Source organism: Vigna umbellata, chromosome 10 (assembly GCF_029865625.1).
Source record: "Vigna umbellata cultivar VRB3 chromosome 10, Vumbellata_1.0, whole genome shotgun sequence".
In the NCBI taxonomy this organism is placed as follows: domain Eukaryota; kingdom Viridiplantae; phylum Streptophyta; class Magnoliopsida; order Fabales; family Fabaceae; genus Vigna; species Vigna umbellata.
In genome coordinates, this window is record NC_142174.1 from 12905741 (window position 1) to 12933176 (window position 27436).

The 27436-nt window shown below is 34.2% G+C and overlaps 3 protein-coding genes across 5 annotated transcripts; all 3 read left to right on the forward strand.

Annotated features, from left to right (window-relative positions):
* Positions 1-819: 819 nt before the first annotated feature.
* Positions 820-8854, forward strand: LOC124823467 (tobamovirus multiplication protein 2A-like). Its single transcript, XM_047295669.2, has 7 exons — positions 820-973; positions 1533-1821; positions 2679-2778; positions 2967-3047; positions 3124-3228; positions 7390-7602; positions 8541-8854. Exons 2-7 carry the CDS (start codon positions 1580-1582, stop codon positions 8646-8648), a joined length of 849 nt encoding a protein of 282 aa, XP_047151625.1. The 5' UTR covers positions 820-973; positions 1533-1579; the 3' UTR covers positions 8649-8854.
* A 1423-nt stretch (positions 8855-10277) lies between these two features.
* On the forward strand, positions 10278-16270 carry LOC124823468 (tobamovirus multiplication protein 2A-like). Of its 2 annotated transcripts, XM_047295671.2 has the most exons (7): positions 10279-10435; positions 11138-11451; positions 12226-12325; positions 12522-12602; positions 12679-12783; positions 13589-13801; positions 15821-16270. In XM_047295671.2, exons 2-6 carry the CDS (start codon positions 11210-11212, stop codon positions 13754-13756), a joined length of 696 nt encoding a protein of 231 aa, XP_047151627.2. In that variant the 5' UTR covers positions 10279-10435; positions 11138-11209; the 3' UTR covers positions 13757-13801; positions 15821-16270. The 2 variants fall into 2 exon arrangements, with proteins under 2 accessions (XP_087956831.1, XP_047151627.2); XM_088100705.1 differs by lacking the exon at positions 12679-12783 and having other exon boundaries at positions 10278-10435.
* Positions 16271-19831: 3561 nt separating this feature from the next.
* Positions 19832-24153, forward strand: LOC124823470 (tobamovirus multiplication protein 2A-like). Of its 2 annotated transcripts, none has more exons than XM_047295674.2 (7): positions 19832-19987; positions 20382-20719; positions 21692-21791; positions 21975-22055; positions 22129-22233; positions 23259-23459; positions 23799-24153. In XM_047295674.2, the coding sequence occupies exons 2-7, from the start codon at positions 20478-20480 to the stop codon at positions 23904-23906; spliced, it is 837 nt and encodes a 278-aa protein (XP_047151630.1). In that variant the 5' UTR covers positions 19832-19987; positions 20382-20477; the 3' UTR covers positions 23907-24153. The 2 variants fall into 2 exon arrangements, with proteins under 2 accessions (XP_047151630.1, XP_087956004.1); XM_088099878.1 differs by lacking the exon at positions 19832-19987 and adding an exon at positions 19989-20105.
* The last annotated feature ends 3283 nt before the right edge of the window (positions 24154-27436 follow it).

The window sequence follows — 27436 nt, forward strand, 5'->3', positions numbered from 1 at the left end:
AAAACCTTACATTATGAGTTAAGGCCCCATCTGATATTTGAAATTTCTTTGGTTGTTTTTCTTTATCAGCAAAAATAAATTAATAAAGAACACTTAGAGTGTTCTAATTTTTTTACAAAAATAAAATATAAAATAATTTTTTTTTATAAGTTCTTGGGACTAATATTAAAATATTCAAATTAAATCTAAAATATATTAATTTTCTCGTGTAGTACTTTTGTTTTTCAAGTGTTTCTTTTGTAAGAAAACACCACTGTTCTAGATTGATGAAAATTAAATCTCTAAATGAACATTTTATTTTAATAACGATGAAAGTAAATCTAAAGAAAAAACACTATGATGAGTGAAAAAGGAAGGTGGAACACGTGCTCGTTTCAGCATTAAAAGAATGTGCTTATTCAAATTAAAATAATATTTTTAATAGACCACGTGCATCTTTTTTTATCATAGACAATATCGTAAATATGAGAAGGTTGTAAATGAGTAGTTCCATAAAATATAAGAAACATATAATTGTTATTTTTCTTTTAAACGGAATTCTTAAAATTATGAAAGACAGGTTTCTTCCATGCTTCCATTCCAAAGACTTTTATTTTTAATTATTTTTATCATAAATAAATTAAAACTCTGTTTATAGTGATCCAGAGTGGAGGGCAAGCATGTCATTTAATTGGATGTCCATCGCCCGCAATTTCGGGTGTTGGCTGTATGATAATAAACCCCAAAGCGAATCCTACCGTTCAAAAATATCCAACGGTTAATACTTTTACAGGACTTTCTTAATTATTCTGTACGTAAAACTAAAGGCAGAGATCTTCTACAATTTTATCGACGCTGTAGAGGATTCATCCAATGCCAGAGTGGCATTTTGTGTTCTGTGATTTTTTTCCGTCTTCTTTTCTCATCTCTTCTCTTCCGTGTGAATAACTTAATTTGAATTCCGATCGGCAATTCATAATCGTCGATTTCTTCTGTAAGTTCTCGCAGCTTAGACCCTCTCTCTCTTCTCGTAGTTTATTTCTCGTTTAAGGAATCGCAGAAGTTCTTACTTGTTAATTTTCTGAGTTGTACTTTGATGCGAATAGGGTTCGATTGCAAGCTGAGCAATATATCGCAAGCTGAGCAATATATCACAATTTTTATATCAAAGGGAATTAGGGATATAAAATTGCGTTTATTCTTTATATAATTGGGGGATATCGCTTTCCTTTTTTTCGTTTTGGAAATGTTTTTCTGTCTTTTGCAAATTAAACTATTAAGACTATGTTTGGATGAAGGTTGAAAAAATATTTTTGCGAATTTCAGTTAATAGTTCTGAATTTCAATACTCTAAGCGAAGAAATAAGAAATTATACCTTCGGAAGTAAAAGTACTTTTAACCTCTCCTAACTGAAATTCAAACATGCATTAAGTTGTGAATATCAGTTTAAGTTAGTTCTTAAAATTTTAATTGAACTGCAGGCGTTATAATTGATGTGGTAGTTTTATTTTATTTCTTGATACTATCTGGAAGTGCCTATATGTTTCTGCAGGAAATATATATAGGGCACAGGTCCTGAAGTACCGTTATAGGTAGAGAATGGCATGTAGGGGATGCTGGGAATGCCTTTTGAAGCTTTTGAACTTCATATTGAGCCTCACTGGTCTTGCCATAGTGGGCTATGGAATCTATCTTTTTGTTCTATTCTCTAAAGCTTCAGATGATAACACTCCAGATATCTCGCCTGTCAGTGATGATTCTTCTCTGATTCAACTAGGCCGGCCCATGCTTATGGCCGTGTCTCTATCAGATAGCTTTCTTGATAACTTGCCTAGGGCTTGGTATGTGTGCTACCCTCTTCTCGCCACTTTTGGGGCATATACATTGACTTATGTTTATGCTTGACATGCTGAAGGTTTTGTTTCGGATACGACTTGCTGCATCAATCTGCTATCTGTTATGTAGTTTGGCCGTAGAATACATTCATGATGATGGTTTTTCCCCCAGGGTGTGAGTTTAATTTAATGAATCGTAACCATGTAATAATAAGTATTGAATGAATTGCAGTGTTGAGTTAAAAACCCATTTGCTATGGAAAAACATTGGGTCAAATGCATTCAGCACCATGCCAGAGATGACAGAGCTTCCAAGTTAGGACCAACCTCTCAATTTGATTCTAGAGCAGCCCTTAGTTTTAGTTGTGTACTGCTATATCATTATGTTTTATTTTGAGTATGTTTAGATTGATTTTCAAGGTGAACTTTCGTGACCGATAAATCATAGCCTCATGGTTAAAGTATTGTTGGAATCCAATTATGTAGTTAATCCGTAATTGATCATTCTCGTCACCGATTAAGAAAAAAAACTTATAATAAACTTTATGCACTTTCTAGAATGGTGCACAGAGTGAAAATTTGAATTAACTAATATTTTTTCTGGTGTAGTGTATCTTTTACTGAACAATGTATTTATGTGAGAAAAAAAAAGACCAATAACATACCAAAGGTATTTTGTCCTGTTTTTCTCTTATTTTATTCATTCTTGAGTAATAACTCGTTTTACATTTATTTTTATATGATAAACTGTTTCGTTTTTGGTTTTGTGGTATAGTTAGTATACACACAACAAATATGATTTAGTTTTTTTTGAAATTGATAAAGAACATTCTCAATCTAATTCTTTATTTCGTATTCTGCAGGTTTATTTTCTTATTTATTGGTGTGGGAGTAGTCCTCTTTCTTATTTCTTGTTTTGGATGTATTGGAGCTGCAACAAGGAATGGATGCTGCCTGAGCTGTGTATCCTATTAGAATGTCTTATGCTACGGTTAAAAGTATTTCATGATATTATAAATTTCCACTAATATACAAAGAAAACACGATTTTAAGCTTCTGCTCTTCTCTCATAGTGTGTGTCTGTACATATATACATGCATTAATCTGTACTGATCAAAGGATTTGTTATTAATTTCCTTAAGTGAACGAAGTATTCAATTTTGGTGGCATTGTTGATCTTGGTAGAGCTGGGATGTGCAGCCTTTATATTCTTTGACAAAAACTGGAAAGAAGTAAGTAAAATTGTCTTTGGTAATTTGTAATCTGAAATTAAATATGTATTTCTCATTTATAATATGTTCCATTCAGGAAATTCCGAAAGATAAAACTGGAGATTTTGATGCAATATATGGATTTCTGAGTGAGAATTGGAATATTGTGAGATGGGTTGCTCTCGGAATTGGCATCTTTCAGGTAAGCAAGAAGTTGTATGATTGACATTCCTCTATTGTTTTGTCGACTTGTTTCTTTGTGCGTGTCCTTATTGGCCACAGATAATAGTCTCTAGGATTATAATCAAGTTATCCATTGTATGATTGAGTCAATAACAGATTGAGAATGATTGAGTTCTTGATAAGGAGAATACACTGTTTTTTATTGATAGAAACATCTAGATACATAGAAGACAAGGAAAATGAATTGATTATTACCACCATCCTGCTAATAGATTCATGGTAGTAACTTGCGAGTCATCAAACGAGATTAGGATTGCCCTGCCCCTACCTCCCCCTTGCTTGGATACTAGATTTTAAGATCCAGCTCGTTAGCCAACGTTTTTGTGATGCTTCTTGATTGTTAAGAAATGACATTATATGGGTATGCTAGTGGACTTCATTTCGAACCAAGATAATAAAAGTACAGTTTAACACCAATTCATATTAGATATTTAGTTGAGAAAGTGAAGCCCAAAAGAGACGAAGTGAGAAATGGTCAAGGACAAAGAAGTTTGAAATACGCTAGTTTAGTAACAATCAACTTTGAAATTTAGGAATTCCGGAAACAATGTTCTTGTGTGGTGAGAAGCCGTACTTGGTCTTTGAGATATAATATAATATTAGTTCTATTTCTCAAATGTATGTGAATGCCTCATGGAAAATCTCTTATCATATCCCCACTTACCTAGCACCAAAAGAAGAGGGATGTGCCTATATTAGTGAAAGTTTTATACATGTCTATGATGTACTGTATCCATTGTTATGCTATAAGTTTGGTGGACCTTACCATTTCAACCATTAGTGCCTGAATAGGCAGTTGTGAGTGATGCTCATGGAGGAAGAAGAGAGAGATTGCAGTGATACTAATATGGTCACCTTAATGGACTATGATGATGCAAAGGAGGAGAATAGGGAGTGTAGCATGTTGTCGTTTTGGTATTGATAGTTAACGTTGCCATAAAGATGGTGTAGGCAATGAGATGGCTAGTCACAACCATTAGGACCCTAAACATTAGGCTTGGAGATGGTCACATAGGACATACTCATAGTATTTGCATGGGAGTGGAATTGAAGATTGGGACTTTTCTTTCTTGATTGATTCAATAACGATTGATCTAGAAGTAGTTGATTTGATTTGATTCTGGGAATGGCTTTGTTGGCTCCTTTAGGTATGGTATGGTGGTAGATTTAGGTGACCAGGTTATATGGTTTTAACTAAAAGACAAATGGGTAATGATCCAGGATGAAGGAAGGCATCATGAGCTATCATTATTGCAAACCATTTTGGGTTGACACAAAATTGTGATGATGGGATACTTTGGTCAACAAAGGTGAGGGTGGACAAGGCAAATATCAATGAAAAGCTTAACCAAGCAGACTTGAATGACCCCGAGTGGAAGTGGAAAGGGGTACTATAAAATTTTAGGTGTTCAGGGAGCCCACATTAATGCCCCCATAAGGAAGTGAAGAATATGCTATTATCTTGATAGAAGGAAAATGACTGTTGGAAGTCCCACATCGACTAAGAGATAAGGCCAAATTATAATATATAAGTGAGGTGCAAACCTCACCTTACAAGCCGGTTTTGTGGGGTTGAGTTAGGCTTAAAGTCCACTTCTAATATGGTATCAGAGCCAAGGTTAGAGCCTGTCCTAGCGAGTTCTAAGTGGGCATTCTATTATTCTGTTTCCACCCGCTATCGGGCCGTTATCAGACCACCCAATTTCTACTATCACACACAAGATGTCTATACCTCGGCGTGAAGGGGGTGTGTTGGAAGTCCCACATCGACTAGAGATAAGGCCAAATGATAATATATAAGTGAGGTGCAAACCTCACCTTACAAGCCGGTTTTGTGGGGGTTGAGTTAGGCTTAAAGTCCACTTCTAATATGGTATTAGAGCCAAGGTTCGAGCCTATCCTAGCGAGTTCTAAGTGGACATTCTATTCTTCTATTCCACCCGCTATCGGGCTGTTATCGGACCACCCAATTTCTACTATCACACACGAGATGTCTATATCTCGGTGTGAAGGGGGTGTGTTGGAAGTCCCACATCAATTAGAGATAAGGCCAAATTATAATATATAAGTGAGGTGCAAACCTCACCTTACAAGTCGGTTTTGTGGGGTTGAGTTAGGCTTAAAGTCTACTTCTAATAAAGGTGAGGTCATACTTTTATGCACACCATTATAAGAACGAAGTTGAGAAATAGGTGCTTGAATTGTTGCAATCATGAGTGGTACAACCTAGTCAGAGTGCGTGGATTAAATAGCATTAAACAAGGTGACGATCCTGAACAAATTCCCCATTTCAGTGGTAGATGAACTTCTGGATGAATTTCATGGAGCCCAATACTTCTCTAAGCTAGATAAAAGTTGGGCTATCACCAAGTTCGAATGCAGGGGATGTCCACAAATGATTTTTAGGATGCATGAAAGACATTATGAGTATATGGCAAGGCCTTTTTACCTTATGATTGTCCCCTCAACCTTTTGATCTTTGATGAATGTTGTTTTCTGGACTATAATGTGTAGGACAGTGCTAGTCTTTTTGATGATATATTGGGATGTAGTACTAGTTTGGAAGAATATTTACACCATTTATGAGGTGTTAACCGTTCTACAATAACAACAATGAGTGGCTAATAGAAAAGGTTTGCTTTTGGTAAAGAGGAAGTGGAAACCTAGGCCATATTAGTTCAGAGCATTGAGTTGCAATGGATCCTTACAAGGTTAAAAATGTGATTGAGTGGCCAATATCTACAAATGTTAGGGGAGTGAATGGTTTCTTGGGGTTGACGTGGTGCTATAGGATGTTCATTAAGGATTATAGAACAAGAGCAAAGACCACATACCGATTTAATGAACAAGGATTGGTTTTGATGAGATGAGGAATTTACGATTGAAAATGATGCTTCTAGACGAGGAACCGGTGCAATTCTTACTCAAGGAGGCAAGCCAACTGCATATTTCAACAAGGTTTTGAGAGAAAACAAATTTGTCCAAGTCTGCCCAGGAAAAGGAGTTGATGGTTGTAGCTTTAGCTAATCAGTAATGGAGGTCTTATTTGATGTGGTGAACATTCACATTGAGGAGGAATTGGAAAAAATCGAGACAACTACCACAAAGGGTAACTACAATAATAGATAAAAAAATTGGGCTATGGAGTAGTTAGGCTATTAGTTTGATATTGAATATAAGTCAGGTCTAGAGAATATAGGAGCAAATGTTCTCTCATGCAGATATAGTGAAGTTGAATTGTAACAAGTAGTTCACTATCCTCACTTGGATGAAGTTCAAGAAATAGTGGAAGGGGTGCATAATGGTACAAAGTGTATGTCCATCATATCAAATTTGAAAATGAATAGGGATACCAAACTAGGATTTGAATACAAAGATTTTATTTCTGAAGTGGTGTGTTTACATGGAATACCAGCTTCTATTATTGGTGATAGGAATCCAATAGTTGTGAGTAGGTTTTGGAAAGAGCTGTTCAGGCTTTAAACAACCCTGAAAATGATCATTGCTAAGCAACCAAACACACACATATGGCTAAATTGAAGTGGTCAATCTGCTAGTCATGGGCTTATCCACTGGGAGGGCAAAGGATTGGAAGATTCCACGTGGGAAGCGGAATTTAACATCAGAAGTCAGTTTCCTCAGTTGAACCTTGAGGACGAGGCTCCTATTGAAAAAGCAGGTACTGTTAGGACTGGGAATGTGGGCGTATACTTTGAAAGTAGACCCAAGATTTGGAGAGTGTATCAGAGGAGAAACAAGGGTGTGAAGAGAAATGCTGAGGTGACAAAAGGTGTTACAAAATTAGTTAAGGATTGAGAGTAGTGAGTGAATAAGGCAGAGAAGGGAATATATTGTTGAATTTTTTTATGGCCAGGGGGTGTTAACCTCTCTGGAGGAGCTTGCTTTGCGGCACTAGGAATCATCATCCTACTGTATTTTATATTTCATTTTGAGGAGTAATATATATATATATATATATATATATATATATATATATATATATTATTGTATCATTTTCCCTGTTTATTCTTATACCTTTTGGGTCTCTAACATTGTCGAACATAAAAAGTTGGATAAGATTCATCATATATTTATCTAAGAAATGTGTTTGACATTGCAGGTCCTTCTTTTCCTGTTAGCCCTCATTGTTAGGGCTGCAAATAGGCCAGCAGATTATGATAGTGATGAGGAATATATTAATCCAAGACAGCAAGTGCGGCAGCCATTGCTCAACAGACCAGCAGCGGGCTCAACAACAGGGTTACCAGTTACTGGGACAATTGACCAGCGTTCAAGCAGAAGTGATGCATGGAGCGCACGGATGAGGGAGAAGGTGCAATCTTTTTCTCCCATATTGACTTTATCTAATACTGTTCAGCAGTTTTTTGAGGTCTTTTGTCCTGACAGTTGTGTACAAACATGAGTGCTCCTGGATTGTGGTGCACAGTACCATCCCTGTGTTGTGTGTGTCCGGTGCTATGCAGCTTTTTAGCCTTCTGGTTATTTAATGTTTTCCCATACAAACACATATATTTGGCTTTGATTTATGCCTTCCTTGGTTAAGGTCTAAGCTAAGCCAATAGATAGAATCTTTACAAAGAATGTTTATTTATACATATAGGCACACACACATAAGGGAGTTATTTAGGTGAGAATAGTTGATTATTGTAAGAAATTATAGAGCATTCCAGACACAGAAAGTGAGCCTTGTGGCACTGATTAACCAGCACGTGACTGGACAGTTTTTTTTTATGATAGATGAAGGCAATGTGTGATTATTACCCATTAGATCTTATTTGAATGATTAAAAGATAAATGTATATAATTTTCATAAGTGGTTACGTGATCATCACCTAACTTTTATTTTTGTTCAACCATGTACGGTAGTTTCTTCTGCTCTACGTATTTGTTGATCGTTTTAAATTTAATGAGTTTACTGATTATTATTCCTTTTCGGAAGAATATTAAATTGGCTTTGTTATAGATGTTCATTAGAGACTCTAAACTTTTCAATCTAGATCATTCTGTTGAATTCATGTCTTGAAGGATTGGCTAAACCTAAATTACATCTAATTTTTTTCCAATGTCACACAAAACAGAACACCTTTTTTGGATTGGCATAATTCAATAAACTCTGTCGGTTAGCAATCCGTGTTTTTAGATATATTATTCAGTTAGTCTTTCCGTTTTTAACTCTCTTGTTAGCTTTGCTAGGTGATTAGGTGTTGTGTGTGGTTTTATTGTCTTAACATAATTACTGTTGTTTTTCAGTACGGACTCGATACTTCAGAATTTACGTACAACCCATCTGAGTCGAGCAGGTTCCAGCAAGTAAACCCACAGCCAACTGAAGAAAAGAGCCGTTGCACCATAATGTGATTTCTTGAGTTTATGTTCACAACTCGTGCTGTGCTGGATCACACCATGACATGACCAACATCATATATTCATGTTTTTTTATACATAGTCTTCATGTTAGTGTGGAATACTGTGCTGAGACATGAAAATTTAAAGTGGTGTTACTTGTGTTAACGAATTAGGTGGCTGTGTTGTCTCACCAAAATATTTCTCCCTTCTTTCTTCAAGTGTGAATTGTGATTGTGGAAAAAAAAAAGTGGGAACAGTCCGCACTTCTCTTTGATTAAGCAACAGAGACAAAAATAAAAACTATTTGCTCACCCTTTTGGTTGGACAATGACCAACAAGACTAAAATCATTTCAAATAAAAGAAAAAACATGAATACTTTTTAGCAACTTTAATGGTGATGTATGTGGACTTGACGAAGGTAAATTCAAGTACACATTAAGTCTCATAGGAGAACAATGAACTATTGTACGCACAAGTTACTCCATTACTGTGTATGTCTACAAATCCAAATAACTCTTATTGTCCACAACATACCTTCAAGTCTATGTGCTTAGTTTCTCTACATGTGTATGCTAAATTTTTTAGTATTATTAACTGGTTTTAGTCAACCAAAAGTTCGTCTTCACAGTATGTTTAAAGACCAGAGATATGGACTATAAAAAAATAATCCTGCTCAAATCAAATATGGAATTATTATAAATATGAAATATTTTCCTCTTAATGTTTAAGGTAATTGATGGGTGACAAATGTAAATGGAGTCGTCAAAATATTGTAATCAAGATAATTTACATATAAAAACCAAGCTTAGATGTATATTTAATCTTTCTAGCTTTTTAACCACTTCATTTCATAAAATTATCAAGCTTTTAGTCCTTTGTTATAGACTAAAAAAAGCACATAATTTGTTAGGTTTTAGTCATTTCATAATCAGGTTTGCGTTCCTAAAAACAAAAGCAAGTTGAAAGAATACCCAAAATTATCGCATTATTAATGTATTATGCCTCTTACACGTGTGTTAAAGGCTTTTCATCACTATCCCCACTTTCAAAGATGGAGTTCAGAGAAGAAAAAAAGATAAAAAACTGAAGGTGGGAATTTAATACTGTCTATAAAAAGAACCCCAATAAAAAGGTAGGTTGAATTGAAACTACCAGCAAAAAGACTCAACTTAAACCCTTGTAATTAACAAACATACATAATTGATTTAAATATTGAATAATTTTAAGTTTAGGAGTTGATAGGCTTCTATATTATGCAAAAGTGACTTTCACATCTAGCTAAAACAAAATAATCATAAATGCTGACTAAATTACTATTAATTGAACCATTGTTAATATTCATTACAGACCATGGGAAATACTAGAAATATTATTTGGTAAAAATGAACTATTTGAAGTGTACGTGAATTAATAGTCATCTAAAAATGAGTATTAAAAATAAAATAAGTTAATTAAAAACACTAAAATGTTAAGTGTGCTGGAGTGTAGGACTAGGAGGACGAAGAGAAGGGCAAACATGTCATTTAATACACCGCAATTTGGGGTTTCGTTGAATCCAATGGTTTGAAATTTTTTATCACTATTTATTAATTATTATTTTTTTCAGAAATTAAAGGTAGGGATAGTGTACAACTATATGGATGCTGTAGATGATCATCTGTCAATGCCAGAGTGGCATTTTGTGCTTTGTCACCTTTTCTGTCTTTTTTTTCTCTTTTCTTCTCTGTGGCTGATTTCAATTTCAAGTTTAGAAAAGCTAACCTGCGCAATTTGCGATTCAAAATCGTCGGTTTCTTCCGTAAGTTCTCGTAGCTTAGACCCTCTCATTTCCTCCCGTCGTTATTTCTTTATTTATTTCTCGTTTAATGAATAGCTGAAGTTCTTATTATTTTTATCAGTTGCAATTTAATGCGAATAGGGCTCAGTTACATTCTAAGCAACATCACTGTTTTTTAAAAGGGAATTAGGAATATAATTTTGCATTTATTATTTTGTATATTTGGCAGATATCGCTTCCCTTTTTTAGAAATGCTTTTATGTTTTTGGGAATCAAACGATTTGGTCTATGTTTGGATAAAACTGAAAAAATATTTGTGCAGAATTCGTTGCACGTCTCTGAATCCCAATGCACATGATGAAAAGGGGAGAAACTATTGCTTTGGAACACAAAATTTAGTTTTAAGCTCTCAATAATAGAAGTTGTGAAAATCAGTTCGGGAGCTCAAATGTACTTTTACCTCCAAAGTAACAGTTTCTTCCTGCTCTGGAATTCAGGAACGTGTATTAGAATTCCCAAAATCACGTTCACAATTTTATCCAACATAGCTTAAGTTATTGTTGTTATTAGTTTCTGTTTTTTTGAGACAGTACGTGTAAACGGAGAAGTTGAAGTTAGCGTATCTCTTAAAATTCTAATTGAACTGAGGATGTTATAGTTTGTGCAATAGTTATATTTATTTCTTAACTGATACTGTAGAGAAGTGTCTGTCTGTTTCTGCAGAAAATTTACATAGGACATTGATCCCCTTTTTGAATTGTGGTTGAGGGACTAAAGTACAGCTATAGGTAGAGAATGGCATGTAGGGGATGCTGGGAGTGCCTTTTGAAGCTATTGAACTTCATATTGTGCATCACTGGTCTGGCCATAGTGGGCTATGGAATCTATCTTTTTGTTGAATTCTCTAAAGCTTCAGATGATAACACTCCAGATATTTCTCCTGTCAGTGATGATTCTGCTCTCATTCAACTAGGCCGGCCCATGCTTATGGCCGTGTCTCTATCAGATAGCTTTCTTGATAACTTGCCTAGGGCTTGGTATGTGTGTTTGTTGCTCTCTTCTTGCTACTTTTGGGTCATATACATTTATTTATTTTTATTATTGACTCGATGAAGGTATTGTTTTTGGTTTTACTTTGTTGCCTTAATTTGTTATCCGTTATATAGTTTTTGCTACAGATTCCATTCATGCCAGAGGTTGAGGGGAAATTTTTTTTGACGTTTGACCATGCAATAACCAGTATTGAATGATTGCATCGTTAAGTTAAAAACCAAATTATAAGTTGCTTTAGAAGAATTATGCGTCAAATGCATTTGGTACTACATGCCATAGATGATAGGGCTTTAGAGTTGGAATCAACCACTCAATTAGATTTCTAGGACACGGCCTCTAGTTTTCGGTGTGTACTATATCATTATGTTTGATTTTGAGCACATTTAATGAGATTTATAAGGTGGACTTTTGAATATGAAATAGTTGGAGCTTTATTCTGTGGTGTAATTGGTCCACCATTGATTATTCTTTATGCGCTTTCTAGATTGGTGCACAGAATATGAATTTGAATTAACTTTTTTTTTGTAGTGTTTTTTTACCAACTTACGTATTTGTGTTAGAAAAAGAAAATCACCAATAAAATATCACATTTATTTTTTCCTTTTTTTTCTGTAAGGATATTTAAATATTTTACTTATATATAATAAACTATCCCTTTTTTGGTCATAATACAGTTAGTACACACATACACAACACATAAAACTAATTTTTAAGTTGACAAAGACATCTCACACTAATTCTTTATATCATGTTTGCAGGTTTATTTACTTATTTATTGGTACCGGAGTAGTTCTCTTTCTTATTTCTTGTTTTGGTTGTATTGGAGCTGCAACACGGAATGGGTGCTGCCTGAGCTGTGTATCCTATTAGAATGTCTCATGCTACTGTAAAAATTATTTCATGGTCTCTTAAATTTCCTCTATATACAAAAAAAAAATCATGACTTTAAGTTTCTGCACTTCTCTCCGAGGGTGTTCGTGTCTATGTGCATATGTACATGGGTTAATCTGTACTAATCAAAGGATTTGTTTTTAATTTCCTTAACTGAAAAAAGTATTCAATTTTGGTAGTATTATTGATCTTGATAGAGCTGGGATGGGCAGGCTTTATATTCTTTGACAAAAACTGGAAAGAAGTAAGTTAAATTGTCTCTGGTAATTTGTAATCTGAAGTTAAAAATGTTTTTGTCATCTTATAATATATTTATTCAGGAAATTCCGACAGACAAAACTGGAGACTTTGATGCGATATATGAATTTCTGAGTGAGAATTGGAATATTGTGAAATGGGTTGCTCTTGGAATTGTTATCTTTGAGGTATGCAAGAAATAATGTGGTTATCTTTTAGGTAAGGAAGAAGTTGTGTGATTGGCATTTGAGGGAAAACCATATTGTTTTGTATAGCACCTATTTTGATTGAACAAATAACAGTTTGAGAATGCTTGAAATGTTGATGTAGAAAAACACATTTGTTTTTTATATGTAGAAGAATCTAGATACCAGAAGACATGGAAAATGAATTGATTATTGCCACGTTCCTGCTAATAATTTCATGGTAATCACTCGTCAATCATCAACAACAATAGGATTCTCCTGCCCCCTATTTCCCCATTTCTTGGAAACTTGGCTCTTAAGGTCTGGCCCAGTACTCATTAGCCAACTTTTTTGTCATGCTTCTTTATTGATGAGAAATAGAATTTCAGAAGTATACTTGGGTCTTAATTTCTTGACCCAAAAGAAACTAAAAGTAGTTATGATATATTAGATGTTTCGATGAAAAAAAGAAACCTGGAAGAGATAAAGTGAGAAAATATAAAGGACTGAGAAGGTTGAAATGCACTAGTTAACTAGCGATCAACTTAGAAATTCAGGAGTTTTTTAAATGATGTGCCATTGAGAAACCTGCATTTTTCTGTTGTGATATAATGTAATATTACTTTTATATCTCAAATTTACTTGAGTACCTTGTTGAAAATGTCTCATCGAATGCCCACTTACCTACCACCTGAAGCGGAGGGGGTAGCCTATAGTAATGTAAGCTTTATGTGTTTGATGTAATATGCCCATTATTATATTTCTGGAAGATAAATTTTGGTTTGGATTCTTATCCTAAATTTTGCAGGCCCTTCTTTTCCTGTTAGCCCTTATTGTCAGGGCTGCAAATAGGCCAGCAGAATATGACAGTGATGAGGAGTTCATTAATTCAAGGCAGCAAGTGCGCCAGCCATTGCTCAATAGATCAGCAGCAGGCCCAGCAACAGGGTTACCAGCTTCTGGAACAGTGGACTAACGTTCAAGCAGAAATGATGCATGGAGTGCGAGGATGAGGGAAAAGGTGCAATCTTTTTTCTCTTAGCTAATATTATTATGCATTTTGTTTTGTCTGTGTTTTAACTAGTATTCGGACACAGTTGAGTGCTCCTTGTATGTGCTGGATAGTAACATACTTGTGTTTGTCTGGTGCAAACCAGGATTTTTAGCGTCATGGTTACCAAACATTTTCCCATACTATCACGCATATATGGCTCTTGTTCTAGGCGTCCTCGTTTGAGATCTTTGCACAGGATGTTTTAACATACCTATATGCCCACAGAAGGGAAAACACGGTCATATATCAAGGAGTTATTTAGGTCGGAATAATTTATTATTATAACAAACGTAGACTATGAATGGATATTGATTATAAGATCTAATTACACTGACCAAGATTAAAAGATAAATAAATGCACAATCTTTTTCAATGGTGACGTGATCTTCAATTAACTTTTAGTTTTGACTGTCCATATATATCATAGTCTCTTCTGGTATTTTAGTTGAATGATTTTCTTGATTAAAATATTCTTCCATTTTCAGAAGAATATTTAATCATTGAATAACATTTTTATAAGATTCCATTAGAGACTTTATGGACTTTTCAATCTTGGTCATTCTACCGACTTTGTTAAGAAGTTGATTTAAGTCTAATTAAATCCCACAAAACCAGTTTGTAAGATAAGGTTTGCATCAATTTATGCCTTATCTCGATTTGGGACTTCCAACAGACATCATGTCTAGAAGGTTTAGCTAAAGGTGAATATCATCTAATTTTTCCCCGATGGCACACATGGCTCAAAACAGGAACCCTTTTAGCATATGACATGTTTCAAATAAGATCAGTGTAGAATTATTATTAGGCTTAATACCATTGTTGGTCCCAATTTTTGTCAGCTTTATTCGAAATGGTCCTAATTTTTTTAAAATGTTCAATGTAGTCCTAAAGATCGTAATTTGTGTTCAATTTAATCCTTTTTGCAAACGCCGTTTAAATTGTTAACATCTAAATGTCCAGCTGTGCAATCAGTGAATGACATGTCATGTAACTGCTAACTTGCATTGACTGAAACATGACGCAGCCAATGAGGGACTGCCACGTGGCAGCCCCTTCCCCACCCAAAAAATTAGGGTTTCTGAATGCAAGGGGGGAAAGGGCTTCTGTCGTCAGCGAAGGAGAAATGGCGCTGGAACTCTGCTGCAAGCGCGATTTCTGTGCAGGTAGGTTCTCGCAGGCTGCTGCGATTAGGGTTGAGGGCGTGAAGGTGGTGGTAGCCTGGGTGGTATTCGCGACAACCATGGAGGTTTGAACGGTTCAAGGATTTTTGTCACGATTCTGGTTTGATTGTAGCTCGCCATAGTGGCGATTTGGGTTTTCTGTAGGTTTATAGGACGGTGGACGCACGAGGGAGGAGATGATGGCGGTACGGCATTGGCGGCGGCTAAGTGAAGTTCACGTGGCGGTGGAATTTGCCCTCGCAGTAGAGTTTGAACGGCGGCGCCTCTTACCGTGCGAAGAAGAAGCTCTGGATGGTTGATGGCGGCGATTTCGGAGGTCGTTCTCATGGTGTGGCCTGATGCGAGGTTTGTTGTGGTTGGCTGCTGGGCCGCCATGGTGATGGCTTGAGAAGGAGAGGTAGTGGCATTGATGGAGATCCACGGTGAAGGAAGGGGAAGATGGTCCTGGTAGTGTTTCTGAGTGGTTGCTGGACAGAGAAGATGAACATCGGTGGTGGTGGCACGGTTAAAGTGTCCATGTTATTCACTGATTATACAGCTAGACATTTGGCCATTATCGATTTAAACAGCGTTTGCAAAAAAGAACTAAATTGAACACAAATTATAGTCTTTAGGACTATATTGAACATTACAGAAAAATGAGGGCCATTTCGAACAAAGCTGACAAAAATTGGGATCAACAATGGTATTAAGCCTTATTATTATTATTATTATCGTCATCATTATAATTAACGCATAGTAGCACCCGCACGATTGTCATTGCATGTGTTATTTACTGTCTAACACCGTTACTATTGTCATTCAGTACGGGCTTGATACTTCGGAATTTACATACAATCCATCTGAGTCGAGCAGGTTCCAGCAAGTAAACTCACAGACAGCTGAAGAAAAGAGCCGCTGCACTATAATGTGATCTCTTTTGCCGAGTTTTTTATTTCATCTCGCGCCGTACCGGATCACTCCATGACATGGCCAAGATCATTTTCATGTTGTGTTATGTTGTGCTGAGACATCGAAATTTACAGTGGCATTGCTTGTGTTCATAGATTAGATGCTCATATTGTTTTGAAATGGTCTCTGCTCATCACTTGCTAGATGGCAAAACTGTGATTTTGTCCCCTAACCCCATGTTTGTGTTTATTTATTAGGGAGGAAAACATTAAGAGTTGTTTTGAGTATTTTCTGATTGTTTTGATGGAAATTTACGAAGTAGACTTGTTGGAAGGATAATATTTATAAATGTTGATTTTTTTTAGATATATTATCTTTATTTTATATTTATTTTTAATTAATTTGATATTATTTTTTATTTATATTTTGGATAGAAGACACGGTTTGTATATTAAACATTAAACAGAGAGATTAATTTTATATATAGTTTTTTATTATATTCAATAGTTTTAAATTAAATATACAGTTTTAAATTAAATATATTTTTTACAATGTAAAAAATTAAACAGTTTTGTAAGAAAGAACGAAGAAAATAATGCTAATTAATATAAAAATAACCTTATATAACTCACTTCAATTTTTTTCTATTCATTCAAACAAGTGGAGACAGATTTTTGTAACTTTTATTTCTCATTCATGTTCATCCATATATAACATTTTTCTTTCTTATTTGTCCTTTTATTTCCCTTCTTTCTATTTGATTTTTATTTATTTGTATTGTCTGTATTGCATTCTTAAAGCAAACAAAGAAAACTTCTTATTGCCTTTAATTTGAGGGTTAAATATGTTTTTAGTCTCTAAACTATTGACCGTTTCTGGTTTTCGTCCCTCTTTCAAAGTAAGGTACAATTTGGTCCTCATTCTTTTTGAAACGTTCGTTTTAGTCCTCGGAATTTTGGTTTTAAACAGTGTTTAGTTTTCGAGGACTAAAACGAACGTTTCGAAAAGAATGAGGATCAAACTGTACCTTACTTTGAAAGAGCGACGAAAACCAGAAACGACCAATAGTTTAGGGACTAAAAACATATTTAACCCTTAATTTGATTCCTACAAGACTTAATTTTCTATAAAAGCTATAGTTAATGATGATATATTTATTTTAAATATAAAATCGTATAACTTATACAAATTTATATATTAAATATCTAAGATCGTTTATTAGTTAATAGAATACGGTGTCTTATAATAAAGGCTTAAATACCTACTTAGTCCCCGTGTTAATAGCTGAATTTCCATTTAATACCCGGTTTTAAAAATGAAGACATTAGGTCCCTATATTATGAAAAGTGTATGACTTTAGTCCTGTCCGTTAAGTTGGTAGTAACGGTGTTAACTCCGCGCTGACGTGGCTACGCTTCTTTTCTCTCTCCTCTGCTCTTCCTGACACCTTCTGCTTTTTGTATATAATGATTTTCATGATTTCTCTCTCACCAAACCTTTCTCTACACTTCATGCTTTTTGCACATTGTCCGTTGATTTTTGTTAGAAGAAGAGAAGCCTTCGGACAGCTACAACAGTACATGGCAGCAGAGTCCAGCAGCAAGGTGCTCCACGGTCTTGGTCTATGCAAATTGTCATTAAGGAAGGAGCAAATTGTCATTCCTTTTCTATATAAGCAAACGGCCATGAAGCACATGGAGGAGGGGGCCACCACTTTGAAAGCCTACGTGCAAATGAAGGAGCTCCAACATTCTATGCTTTTGATTTTTTATTAATGAATACAACCACACGGCCCACATGGAAAAGATGTATATTCACTTTGGCTTGTAGTGCAGATTTTTCACTCTCCATGCTCTTCCACGAAGCTTTTGGTTTTGGACATTCAATGGAAAAAGGAAGCTCACGGTTTTTAAAGAAAGTTGCTGCCACAATTCTTATGCATTCACGGTCACACTAGATTTGTTGTTTTTGGCTTCAAAACATATGTGGTCACGGAAGAGTAGCTTGGAGGGCCCCAACCTTATTTCTTTTCTCACCTCCAAGAGGTGCTCACGAGTGAGCTCAAATGTGGAAGCAAAGAAGGTACATCACGTCAAAGGCAGCACACGTTAGCTGGAAGCTAAAGACAGCAGCTTGCACACGGTGAAAGAAGGTCCAGCAGCAGAGAAGCATGCCACGGCCCATGGCTGCAAGTGATCTTCATTTTGAAGAGAAACACAATGGAGGGCTGCATGCGAACATCAACACAAGATCTGCACTCCTTCAAATCTTCATCCAAAAGGGTCCATGAGAAGCAAAGCTTTGGAGCAGCCAGCTATCAAGAGCAGCACACGGAAGAGAGCACATTGTCCATTGATTTTTCTTAGAAGAAGAGAAGCTCTCGGACAGCTGCAGCAGTACATGGCAGCAGAGTCCAGCACCAAGGTGCTCCACGGTCTTGGTCTATGCAAAGAAGAGTAGTCCAGCTATCTCCATGTCCAGCAGCTTGGGAGCATGAGAAGGCTACGACTGATTGAAATGGAGAAAGAAGCCACGGCTGGAAGGAAATTCACGTGAGCAAGGGGCTGGAATGGTATGCACAACAAAGAGAAGGAGAAGAGTAGATTCTTGGAATGGAGAAGGGAACCCACGGCTGGAATGGTGTGCAACGTGTGAAGGAAGAAGAGTATGGAAGGTCGTCCACGGTTGCAAGGTGCAGAACATGACAAGAGAGTTTGCAAAATGGAGGGGCCCTCACCTTATTTTCTCACGTCCAAGACTCAGCAAATTGTGGAAGAAGTTCCCTAAAAACGGGGCTGCCAATTACAGACAAAACAAATATAAAAGCTGGAAGGAATTTAGGAGCAAATCAGAAGGTGTCAGGAAGAGCAGAGGAGAGAGAAAAGAAGCGTAGCCACGTCAGCGCGGAGTTAACACCGTTACTACCAACTTAACGGACAGGACTAAAGTCATACACTTTTCATAATATAGGGACCTAATGTCTTCATTTTTAAAACCGGGTATTAAACGGAAATTCAGCTATTAACACGGGGACTAAGTAGGTATTTAAGCCTATAATAAACTATTAAATGTGCGTATTGTAAATAACTACACTATATCTAAAATGTATAAATAATTTAATATAATTAAACGAGTAAAGTTACATATTTAAAAAAAAATATTTCATAAATGTATTTATCATCTCAACTTTAAATAATTTTCAAGTAAATATAAACACATATTTGGCAAATTATGAGTACAACTAAGAAATGCATTAATAAAATGTCTGCTGTATTTTTATATACAAATTAACAATTAAAATGACTTTGCGGTTTGGTGGTTGTGGAAAAATAAAAGCCAATAGTTGAAATACCTTAAACACTTTTAGAAGTTTTTTTAAGGGATTAAATGCAAATTAGAATTAAAATGTGCTTAATTTTAAAATTTAAATTTTTATTTCCCTGTAGTTTTTTTAAAATCCACCAAGTCACATACTAATATCATTTATTTATGAGAATCAGTGTCACAGGACCGCACAAAATGAAAACTAACAGACTTCCTCAATTGACCTAACCACCACGCCAACCTGTCAGGTTTAATATTTTAATTTAAATCAAATTTTCTAAAAAAATATTTTTACATACTTTGTGAAAATTTTAAAGTTAGTCAAAATTTAAAATTTAAACTTTGATTTTGTGAATCGACTTGATTAATCACTAAAATTTTAATAATTGATGCAATTATAATAAACAGCTCTAGAAATTATTTTGTCGCTTTATTAATTTTAGAAAATAATTTTTTAATATTCTTACTTTATCCTGAGTAACAGACAAGGACCAAGAAAGACTGGTAGTTCAAAATGATCCAATGGTTCATAATTTTTAACCACTATTTATTAATTATTCTGCTGTAAAATGAAAGGTGGAGATCGTGTACACTTTTATGGATGCTGTAGACGACCCTGCCTTTGCCAGTGTGGCAATTTGTGATTTGTCGCCTTTTTCTGTGTCTTCCTCTCTGTTTTCTTCTCTGAGTCTCATTTTAACTTCAATTTGGAAAGCCACGCTTCGCAATTTGCAACTCGAAATCGTCGATTCATTCTGTAAGTTCTGCAGATTAGACTCATTCTTCACTTCTCCTCATTTGTGTAGTTTTCGTTACGCAATCGCCCAAGCTCTTGTTAATTTTCTCAGTTACACTTTACTGCGAATAGGGCTCAAGTGAGTTAGTTATACACAACAACACTGTTTTTTTTTTTTTAACATTTAAAAGGAATTAGGGATATAAATTTGCATTTATTATTTGTATAATTTGCGGATATGGCTTCTCTTTTTGTTTGAGAAATGTTTTTATGTCCTTTTGTTGTTATTAGTTTTTGACGGTAAATGGTAAACAGACGAATTGAGCTATCATATCTCTTAAAATTGTAATTGAACTGCAGGTGGTATAGTTTATGTGGTAGTTTTTATTTATTTATTTCTTACCTGATACTGTAGGGAAGTGCCTGTCTGCTTCTGCTGAAAATATATATAGGACATTGGTCTACTTTGTGAACTGTGGTGGAGGGATTGAAGTACAGTTATAGGTAGAGGATGGCATGTAGGGGATGCTGGGAGTGCCTTTTGAAGCTTTTGAACTTCATATTGAGCCTCACTGGTCTTGCCATAGTGGGCTATGGAATCTATCTTTTTGTTCTATTCTCTAAAGCTTCAGATGGCGAAAATCTGACGACTTCTCCTGTCAGTGATGATTCTGCTCTGATTCAACTTGGCCGACCCTTGCTTATGACTGTCTCTCTTGGCAACAGTTTTTTTGATAACCTCTCCAGTGCTTGGTATGAGTTCTGCTCTCTTGCCACTTTTTGATTTTGGGGCATTTCCAACTATGTTGATTCTTGACTTGCTAAAGGTTTTACTTTTGGTTGTATTATGGCTGCATCAATTTGTTATCTGTTATCTAGTTTCCGTAGGTTATATCAATACTGAAAAAGCTTTTTCCCCCGTCTTGGTGGAAATTTACTTTAATGGCTCGTAACAATGTAGTATTGAGTATTGCATGAAATACATAGTCATGTTAAGAAACAATTCTGCGTTGCTTTAAAAAAACTATGGGTCGAATGCATTCAGTACTTTACGATGAAGATAATAGCGTTTTGGAGCTAGAATCAACCTCATAATTATATTCTTGTGTACAGCCTCTAGTTTTAGGTTTGTGCTGCTATATATTGTTATGTTTGATTTTGGTCATGTTTAGTGAGATTTGCAAGGTGGAACTTTTGGAATGTTAGGTCAATCAAATACGGAGTTGTGGTTATGAAATAATTAGAGTTTAAGAAGGTAAAATTTAAGGCTAAGCATCTTCATTTGTTGGTGTGATTGATCCACCATGGATTATTCTTGCCATTGATTAAGAAAGAAACTTTGATCAACCTACTTTGTGAACTTTCCAGAATGGCCGGCAAAATGTGAATTTGAATTAACATTTATTTTTCAGGTGTAGTGTTTCTTTTTACTCACTAATTGTTTTTGTTCGAAAAGAAGAAAATCAGCCATAGAATATATACCACATATAGTATTTGTCCATTGTTTTTCTTCAACCATTATTATTATTATATGTTTATTTATAGAGCTTTGTGATCCCAATGCTTTACTTTTTATTCATTCTGAAGTCATGACTGATGTTACAGTTATATATGAAACTGTCCCATTTTAAGCTTATAGTACAGTTAGTACACGCACACAACAGAATTACTTTTGAAGTTGACAAACACGAATCTCACTCTAATTCTTCATTTCATGTTTGCCAGGTTTATTTTTGTATTTATTGGTACTGGAGTAGTTCTCTTTCTCATTTCTTGTTTTGGTTGTATTGGAGCTGCAACACGGAATGGATGCTGCCTGAGCTGTGTATCCTTTTACAGTGTCTCATGCTATATTATAAAAATATTCCATGCTCTCTTAAATTTCCGGTCATACAAAGAAAACATTAATTTAAGTTTCTGCTCTTCTCTCCCGGTGTATATGTACGGTTACATGCATTGATCTGTGCTTATTTAAGGATCTGTTATTGAGTTTCTTAAGTCAACACAGTATTCAATTCTGGTGGTATTATTGATCTTGGTAGAGCTGGGATGTGCAGCCTTTATATTCTTCGACAAAAGCTGGAAAGAAGTAAGTAAATAGTCTGGTAATTTGTGACAGATGTTAAAATTGTATTTGTCATTTATAATTATATTTCATTCAGGAAATTCCAACAGACAAAACTGGAGATTTTGATGCGATATATGAATTTCTGAGTGAGAATTGGAATATTGTGAGATGGGTTGCTCTTGGAATTGTTATCTTTGAGGTAAGCAAGAAGTTGTATGATTGGCATTTGAAAGAAAGCCGTATTATTTTGCAGTCTTTTTTCTTTATGCCTGTACCCACGGGAGGCAGATAATTGTTTCTAGGATTCCAAGCCATCCATTTTATACAGGATTTTATTTAGATTGGGCCCATAATCAATGGAGAATAATTTAACTCTTGATGAAGATGCTGAATGTGAGATGTTGAATATGATCCATCATGTAAAGCCCATTTGATGAATCAAATTCAGCATCTCACGTTATATTTTATGATGAAATTTCAAGAAAAATGTAGAAAAAGAAAAGTTTAAAAAACGGAATGAAATCTAGAAATGGAGATCAATGTTGTTATCCATAGTGATCGATTAGTTGAGGAAAACTCATCCCTTGGAATTAGAAAATTCAAAGATAAGAATTAAGTGGTGTTCTTAAAACGACAGAGAATTTTTCTCACAGTTGTAAAACTTTGTTCACAAATGAGTTAAAAACTTCTTACACGAGTCAACAATTGACGACTTATGTTATGAACTTAAGACTACTAGGTTCATCTAACTAAATAGTCTATGGTCCAACAAGCTATCTAATAAGTCAGCTAACAAATTTGTAAATCATATAAAGGCCTAATTATACAAACATAAAAATAATTACAAAAAGCCCAACAACAAACCTATAAAATATTGCCTATATTCCTGAAGAGTTGGCTCTAAGTTAGCTGAAGCCTCCTTCCTCTTCCTTTGAGGCTTCCTAGTTCTCTGTAAAGTTATTTTTTAAACAGTGTGCCTGTGAGAAACCATACATTGTTTGTATAGATATATAATATTAGTTTTACTTTCCAAATGTACTTGAGTACCTGATTGAATATCTTATCGAATCCCCATTTACATACCACTAGAAGGAAAGGGAGGGGTCCATAGTAATGAAAGCTTTATACATGTGTGTGGGGCAATGTGCCCGTTGTTAATGTTTGCGCGACAGAAAGTTGGGTAGGAATTTTGTGTTATCTAAAGGAATGTGTATGAAATTGCAGGCTCTACTTTTCTTGTTAGCCCTTATTGTTAGGGCTGTAAATAAGCCAGCAAATTATGATAGTGATGAGGAGTTCACTAATCCGAGGCAGCCATTGCTCAACAGACCAGCACCAGCCCCAGTAACAGGGTTACCAGTTGCTGGGACTATTGACCAGCGTCCAAGCAGAAATGATGCATGGAGCACACGGATGCGGGAGAAGGTGCAATCTTTATCTCTGACTTTGACTTTATCTAATACATACATTCATACATATATATCTATCGCTATATATATATATATATATAGATAGATAGATAGATAGATAGATAGATAGATAGATATAGACTCTAAAGTTTTAAATCTTGATCATCCTGTCGATTTATGTTTTTAGATCTATTATTCAATTATTAATCCCATTCTCAACTGTCTATTATCGTTTGTTCTTGGAGTAATTGAAAAATGCTCATACTATCGTGCACACATTATATATTAGCTTTGTTAGATGATTATGGTGATGTATGTGGTTTTACTGTCTAACACTAGTACTGTCGTTATTCAGTATGGACTTGATACTTCGGAATTCACATACAACCCATCCGAGTCGAGCAGGTTCCAGCAAGTAAACTCACAGCCAACTGAAGAAAAGAGCCGTTGCACCATAATGTGATCTCTTTTTCTGAATTTGTGTTCACAACTCAAGCTGTACCGGTTCACTCCATGACGTGGCCAACATCATCTTCATGTTTGTGTGTAATATTGTACCTAGACGTCAAAATTTACAGTGGCGTTGCTGTAAATAAAACCCTTAAAAATGGTTTCATTCGCTTGTTTGTTGTATGTGGATTTTCTGCCCTGTGACAGTTCGATTTGGAGTTAATTAAACCACGGCATTTCTCCGTTGAACTTTCCTTGAACTACGTTACAGTGCAATATGATCGACCAATGGAGAAACCAGGGAAACTTCTGGACTCCAAAATTTGTCTAAGACACAAGAACATTTTTTGTTGCTCCTTAAAAACATGAATTGACACTCCTTTTTCATTCCGAAAACGACAATTCAGAATCTAAAACTACGTTGGTTAATCTTTTCGGAATGAAAAAGGGGCGTTAGTTGAAATTTTTGGCATGCAGGAAGTTGTGGTCAAGGCACATTTTCACTGCGTTTGGTGATCAGTTATTTCTTTTTATACGGAAATTATAATTCTAAAGACTTAGATTCTTTGGAAGGACCGACTTTAGTTTGTTCATTTAAAAATACTTTAAGCAATATTTATGAAGTTTTCTATAAATAAGAGATTAATATGTTACTTTTACTAAAAGTCGTTAATATATTATCATACTTAATGTTTTACTAAGAGTAAAGTGGTGGTATTTATGAAACCTTTACATTTGTCCTTCTTTGTAATGTTTTTATGATAAATCATAAACAAATATTCTCTAGAAACATTTCTGAAAATATCGTAATTTAAAAGATAAACCAGAAATAAAATTTACAATTTCAAATTTTGGGAAGCTAAATTCTTTTCTTGTAATTAGTTTCCTTAAGGAGTGATTGGTAAAGACCAGCTCAAATTAATGTTTTGATTAAGAGTTAATTAAATATGTTTAGAAGGCTCTGGAACGTTTTTTTAGCCCATTATTCTAAACTTCTCTTCTCCTGTTGCGTGCGTGTAATGCACAAAACAGACAATTGCTGTTCCTATATTATTATCATCAATCAACCATGCTGAATGTTTACGTTATCGGTTTTTAAATTAAATTTCGCACTAAAAATGCATCATAGGTCGATGCCATGCACAATACAATATTTATTATGCATCAAATGAAAAATCACTGACGTAACTGAAGCTACCAATCACATGGCAACAATATTTTTATTTGGTATTCGATCTACCCATTTTCTCTCAGTGCTTCTTTAATCATGTTATTGGATTCTTGCATGTAAGAAGAGGACATATGCTCCATTTTCATTAGCCCTGCAGCGGTGAAGATGTTGACTTCCTTATTTAATCTGCTTTTTAATCAGTGCTCATGAGTTGGCTCAATAACCCTTCCAACATCCCTTCAAACCTATCCAAATATTCTTTATGTCTGTTGCTAGCTGCAATCCAAACCTTAAACAAGACAAAGAACAGATGATGACGAAAGTCTAATAATGTTATTAAGGTTCAATTGGGTGTGGGGAAACATTTTGATTCTTAAATAATTTGTTTTCATCTCTTATTGTGAAGTACTCACTGATTCTTTTGGTATTGGTATATTAATTTTTTAATATGTTTTAGAATATTAAAATCAATGTCTACAAATATATCTTGAAAACTCAGAAGAGAGATAAATCTAAAAATTTAAGAAAAAAAAATCCAAATTTCTAATTATGTTTAGTCTTGCTTGAATTGTTTGAAAGGGATTTAACTAGCCTTGGTCGGTTTTGAGTATAAGCATTCAAAGTTGAATTAAATTTGTTTGTTTCTTCTTTTTTCTAATTTGGGTGCAGGGGTCCAATGTTGGTAATGGAAGCCAGCACTATAAGAATGACTTGTAGAAAATTACAATCACTGAATAATAAACTAATATTTTTAAGAAAAAGAAAAAAAGGAAAGGAAGGTGCAATAAGCATCATGTTTTTGATAATGAAGATCTTTGACAAGTCCTTATACATGACAAGGCCATGTTGCTTATTGCCTAATACCACACATCATAACCCACTAAATAATGTTTTCTCATAAGAGGAAACTTATTCACTCAATTTTTTGTCATATCTTCATCCAATAAGAGAAACACACATATATTGGTTAAACTTGTTGTAATTTTTTTATTGAGCTCTAAACTCATAATATTGTAATTTATATTTTGGTAAATTTATATATTGAATAAGATATTTAAGTTTGTACTTTATTAAATTTTAAATACAGTATAAATGTTTTTATTTTTAATTCAGTCTTTATATTTTTTTATTTTATAAGATGTTTATAATATCTTTTATTTTTATTTAAGTAATTATTGTTTAAGTTTATTTTATGGAATATCATTATTTTTATATTCTCATTTTAACTTGTTTTTTTCCCTTTTTCAATTGTCTTTAATTTATCTCTCAGCTCATTTTATTCTTCTTTGATAATGAATACTCATGAATTAACAAACGAATGGTAAGAAATTTATATATATATATATATATATATATATATATATATATATGCAAATTAATCTATGACCAAATAATGAATCATCTTTGATGATTAAATAATTAAATGAGATGAAAAAAATAAAAAAGTTTTAAGTACTAAATAAAAAAAAGATAATTAAAAACATATGATTTTTTTTTCTAATGAGAAAAGAGTCATGGTTATCTTTACTTGTATATCTCTGCTGTTATATTTTTTTTATCACGTCTATGTCAGTGATAGAAAATGAATTAGTAACTATGATATTAGTTAGAAAAAATATTTATTTTATAAATGCAATTTGAGTTTAACTAATATAATAATTAATATCACTTTATATTTTTAAAACACATAGTTAAGTGAGTTTTAAGTCTAATTAAACTCAATAAAACTGTGAGATTTGTATCTCATTTATATATTATAAATTGATTTTATCTTTAATCGATGTGAGACTTTAAATAATAATCTTAACCTTTAAAAATGAAATTTAAGACAATTTAAATATTTACTCAAAGTTTAAGAGAATAAAAACTTAAAAGATCAAAGATTCATCTTACATTTGAAATATTATTTATTTTAAAAACTGAAAATTTAAATGATTTTAGATTTTGATTTCAGACTCTTAAACTAGATGATACTATTAGATAGATATAGTAAGAATACTTTGCATTCAAAAAGTTGAGTTTATGATTTTTTTTTTCGTATAATATTTAATTTTTTCATTTATATAAAAAACAAGACTTAAACTCACGCGTGTAACACATCTTCAATCATAATTAGACTTAATTAAATCCTAAATTTAATAAAAAAAAGAACATTTAAAAAATAGCTTTTCCTTTTGGTATAATGAAACTATTCAATTATACTTTGCGCATGGCATGGCATTAATATTGGTTGTGGTCCAATTTCCCTCAAGTATTACTCCTAAGGTAACTGCTATACTGTTTCAAGTTCTCATCATTATTTTTCATTTCCTTTCACTTTTTCTTTCAAATTTTCTCCATTTCTTTTTATCCATAGATACACCAAAAGTTAT